General features: G+C 38.7%; 1 protein-coding gene across 1 annotated transcript; it reads right to left on the reverse strand.

Annotated features, from left to right (window-relative positions):
• Window positions 1-373: 373 nt before the first annotated feature.
• On the reverse strand, window positions 374-4,508 carry LOC124172321. Its single transcript, XM_046551765.1, has 3 exons — window positions 3,834-4,508; window positions 953-1,061; window positions 374-853 (listed from the first exon to the last, which is right to left on the reverse strand). Exons 1-3 carry the CDS (start codon window positions 4,013-4,015, stop codon window positions 575-577), a joined length of 570 nt encoding a protein of 189 aa, XP_046407721.1. The 5' UTR covers window positions 4,016-4,508; the 3' UTR covers window positions 374-574.
• Between the last annotated feature and the right edge of the window lie 560 nt (window positions 4,509-5,068).

The following is a 5,068-nucleotide window of genomic DNA, read 5'->3' on the forward strand; positions in this document are numbered from 1 at the left end:
TTATTCTCTTTAGCTATTATCCTGGCGTCTTCAAAGAGGATGTTATGCCCAGGTGCACTCCAAGCATGCTCAGATATGGCTGAGAGTTGGTGCTGCTTGTTTTCCGTAGCCCTCCGATGTTCCTGCAATCAGACTTTCAATGATCTGCAGGTCTCGCCAATATAATACTTGCCACATGAACAAGGCACTCGATATATACCCTCATAAAGGTCCAATAATTTAATAATTAAATAATTTTTCCAAAATTTTACCTTCGACCTGAAGACGCCGAGTGTAATTTCGGCGAAACTGTTGTCTTCAAAATACAACAAACGCGGTGAAGAAACCCGAATAGAATGGAAAGTTCATCAAATAGGACCATAGTTTAAATTTGAATGTTGATGAGTAAGTGACCACTAATCTTTTGCGTGTAAAGGAAATCACCTCACTCCAAGGATGCGACCCCTATACTCTGGAGATAATTCCTGCCATGGTCTATAATTCCCTTATTTGAACAAATAGGAGAAAAGATCTATTCAGGTTTGATGTACCTTAAAGCTAAGGAATAAATAAACAAATCGAAAGCATTTTTAATTTATTTTATTTTGATTAATTTATTTTTCCGGTATATTTCAAATTTTTCATCGAAATAATTATACATCATCACCTCCGCTCCACTCATTTTAAATATTTGAGGGAGGAATATTTGCCTATTCCTCCCCCGAAATTTAATGCTTCCCACCAAACCCTCACCGTGCCGGGTGGTCACCTTCTCCAAACGCTCCACCCGATACAAATGTCCCTCCTCCAACTCCTCTTTCTTCAAATAATCGCGATCTTCTTGCGCGCTGCGCAGCCTGTCGCGCAGTTTATCCTGTAAGAATAAATATAAATTATAAATAAATACATAAATTAAAATTTAGATATAAATGCACCTTTGATTAACAAAGAAACATAAAGAAAATAAGTTTACCAAAGAAAACGAAGAGGAGCTAGCAGTAACATCGATTGAAGTAGTGGAAGCATTGATTGGAGTGGTGGTGGTGGTAGCATTGACAGGAGCGGTGGTGGTGGTTTCCATCCTATAATTTCAAATAAACATAAATATATGTATATATATGTATACATTAGCAAGAAAGTAAGTTAAACTGCACTTTAGGGTGTTGCTTATTTTTTATTTTTTCTCGGATTTTTGATTTCTACCTCAAAATATGCTATGGGGTGCAGAATGGATATCCTAAAAATTTCAGCTCAATTGTTTAACATTTAGAGGTTGCTCAAAGGGTATAAATGCAATAACATTAAATTTTCACAATGTTTTTAAGTAACATCATTTTCAGGGGTAACGCACGATTTTATGGCCCTTTAGGACCAAAATTCGCTCCATTTTAACGTCCGCTCAATAGTTTTCCAGGAATACAATACTTTACCGCTAGCTACAGCCGCGCGTCACACCCCTGAGGGCTACCTGGTCGCTCCCGGGCCGCATTCACGGACAGCTCAATTGAGGGTCCTTAGTACTTAGGGCCCTTGGGGCACGGGTTGCCGTCATTTTAAAGTAACCAAATTTTAACACGTGAATATGAACCTCATTTGGATCATTTTGAGACTAGGAAAACATAACTTTTCTCAATTCTGAAAAATAAGGGCCGGCCTACTGTACATCGTCCATGGCAAATTGATTATAGCAATGTAATGGAGCCTATTTTTCCCATATAACAGTATATTGAGGGTTAGAAAAGCCCTAATATGTTGTTTACATGGTCTCCCCTTGTGAGTAAATTCCAAGGCTCCTTCAATAGGGTAGTTTCCTTCATCAAAGAAAATGTAAGGCATTGATTGTGATTCATTACCCACCATTAGCGTATTCATAATATGTATAAAAATTATTTGGTTTTAAAAATCCCTGTTTAGACAAATGTTCACGGTCAATTTTAACCTCATTTGGAAAAGGCCAGATTGGCGTCCATGCAATGCCACTCCACATGATGTCACAGGGACCTACATGGTATTCGAGTAGATAAGAATTTTACATTGTCTGAGATTACCAATGCATATTTGGCTTTAAAAATCCCTGTTTACACAAATGTTCACGGTCAATTTTAACCTCATTGGAAACGCATGCATGTGGCACAGAGCTCAGGGAAACCTTTCTTACTAATCATCTATTAAAATTGCCTATGGTCGGAAAGTTTCTTTTGTTTGATAGGGTATTAATAATCTTTAATCAAGCCAAGTGGAACCTACTAGCAGCCTGCATCGTGGCACTGCTCATAGCCTCGCACAAAGATGGCCTCACTTGGTGGCAGCCAGAACCAAAATGACGTCACACGGGCTTTTCCCAGCATTCATACTTATCCATCACGTTTTCATACGCTTAAAAATTTCCACTTTTCATTTAACCCATTAAAGCCCAGAAGATTTTTACAAAATATTTTACTTTTGCCGTTCAAATTATGATAAGACATCATATCTAATGGAGGAAAAAATGTTTTAGAAAATCTCTAACATTTGCATAGTACTTAATCCTATGCATATCTTAGCCTCCAGATAGTAATAACCTCCTCGATCATATAGGATTTAAATGTTTCATTCATCTTTGAGCGTGTCAAGAGGTGTGCCTACATGTCTGGATTATCAGAAATTGTGCGATGTGATGTAACAAAGGGTAATGAGATAACGACGCAAAAGATGTGTCAAGACGCAACCAAAAGTTGCACTAGGGGGCTCGGGCACATGCTATGCACCTTTCTGTCTGCTTTGGTTGCGATCCATGCAGCCATAAGGAAACGCAAAAGGTGACATACAAATGATGGGAAGAGACGGCACAAATAATCGGAGAAAACGGATAACCCAAACTTTCACTTCCATGCATTGTAATTTTCATAATTTACATAAAACAAAATATATTATTATTGATGACAAAATTCTGCTATTTTAAAGTGCTTCCCGGACACATTGAGAGCTTTCTTTGCCAGTTCACGATCTTTTTAGCAGTGATAGCATGGTTGTACTCGTGTTATTAATGCTTCATTAAAGCCTGGTTGTGAAAACCGTACATCCGTGGCTGTGTGATCAAGGATACAGAAAAGTGGTTTGCACTAACGCTCCAAACCACTGCTCAATGTCTGAAATTACACTGTCAGGCACCACGCCACGTAGTCGCCTATCACACAAGTTTCCCTGCCTGCAATTGCAGCGGGACTTGTATCCATGATCACGGAGCACGGTCGTGCGCTGCAAGGCTTGGAAAGGAGGAACACATACTCCCGTGAATGCAGCTAGCTCACTATTGCTTCCACTTCAAATGGGATTCCAACAGAAATAATATGCTTGGTGTATCCTACTATTAATGAAGTTATTCCAATGATTTTGCATCTAATTTTCTTTTTTAAAAAAGGTCGCTAAAAATCTTGAGCAAGAGTGAAATCACGCACGTAATCCACAACACAGATACTGCAGCGGGATAATCGGGAGTCTGTTATATTTACAATCTCCTTGTACGCATTCCTTTTTCTGTCACTTGACATGCCCCTTTTCCATCCCTCTAATCATCTACAGAAATGTTTTTCTGCCAAAGATAAAGTATGGACGCTAATTGCAAACTGTAACGCCATGCTTTTAATCATGGATGGACCGATCCAGGATTTTTTCTGATCCGGATTCGGATCAAATTCTTGATTCTCGGAGCCGGATCTTTTGGATCGGATATTTTTGGATACAAATGCATTTTATTTCATTAAGTACTGAGCAAGAGTGAAAATCATGCATGGATGATTCGAGGCCGGATAATCACAAGTCTGCTGTACTTAGTCTACTAAAAAACCGTTGATCAGGGAGTATCCCAAACTCACCACATTGGTTCCGGCATCACTATTTCTGCACTCATCCCGTTCATCCAAATCGCTCTCCAGCTTTGGACAGAAGCTCTCCTCATCGTCTTCTTGAGATTGCTGCTTCTCAGGAAGATCACCTTCAGGTCCAACCGCCTCCGCACAACCTTTGAGGGCCTGTCAATGCACAAGGTATTCAGCATTTATTAAAGTTCAACGAGTTCAAAGACCACACCAAAGGTTTTTGGGATTGCCTCACGGGTGAAACGGAGTTGGAACCCCTTATGCGACCATTGGTGGATTGGCGGCGGTTTCTAGAACCATTTTCTGGATAGGTTACTTCTTTGTGTTTGACTAATTTTAAAGCTTCATATCCCCCAGCTACCTCATGGTTACCTCATTATTTTCAACAAATCTAGGATTTATTATCAAAGTGACCCATTTATAAAACGTTCGAGCATGATTTTGAGAGAATCTGTGGATTATAAGTAGAATTTGGATCAATGTTTTTTGAAAGAGGTGAAATATTCTTGTGGATATTTCGCATTGTTGCGTGTATAAGGTCAAAAGTATGTGTTATATTTGTGTATGAGAGAAGGGAAAGAAGGTTTCATTGCAAAAAATCAAAGTCAAATTCATTGTTTTTTTTCTGTAAAATTATAAATTTCTTATTATTTCTTTTTGGTGTAGGTAAAAATAAAATTATGTATTAAAATTGTATTTTTGCAGTAATTTTACATATTTTTCAAAAAATTCATTGTGCGCTGACCATGGGGTCCAACTACCCTTGCGCCGGCCTCACAAAGGAAGCTATAGAAATAAAGCTGGTGGGAAATAACTTCAAATTACATTCTGAATACTCCATCAGCAACACCTCAAATTATCATGTCACCTGCCTCACATTAAAAATACTTTCTTCTGCTAACCTGCCATAACAGTACAAAAGATTATTAAGGAAAATAAATATTCATTCAACCTTCAACCATTTCTAGATGGTGGAGTTTTCGCCATAGCATTACTGCTACATTGAGCCCAAAGAGGCTCTTCAGTCCCCTTCGTACAGAGCTTTTTTGCAGCTAATTCGTTAAGAAGGGTCGTTTGAGTGGAGTCACTATCTGAAGTTTGGGTGAAACTGCAGTTTTTCAATGAATGCGGTCTCCAGAGGCACTTGTACCTCCAGAGGGAAATAATTTGTCTCAGCCACATTTTTCATCAGATTCACTATGAAAATTTACAGGTTTACTATAGAAGTCATG

This window comes from Ischnura elegans, assembly GCF_921293095.1.
Source record: "Ischnura elegans chromosome 13 unlocalized genomic scaffold, ioIscEleg1.1 SUPER_13_unloc_1, whole genome shotgun sequence".
Classification (NCBI taxonomy): Eukaryota; Metazoa; Arthropoda; class Insecta; order Odonata; family Coenagrionidae; genus Ischnura; species Ischnura elegans.

Bases quoted from the DNA above. Each gene is read 5' to 3' on its own strand.
- LOC124172321 (XM_046551765.1), bottom strand. From the start codon at position 4,015: ATGCTGAATACCTTGTGCATTGACAGGCCCTCAAAGGTTGTGCGGAGG. The intron at 1,062-3,833 runs GTGAGTTTGGGA...TTGAAATTATAG, and splicing joins GTGATGCCGGAACCAATGTG to GATGGAAACCACCACCACCG. The intron at 854-952 runs GTAAACTTATTT...TTATTCTTACAG, and splicing joins GCTCCTCTTCGTTTTCTTTG to GATAAACTGCGCGACAGGCT.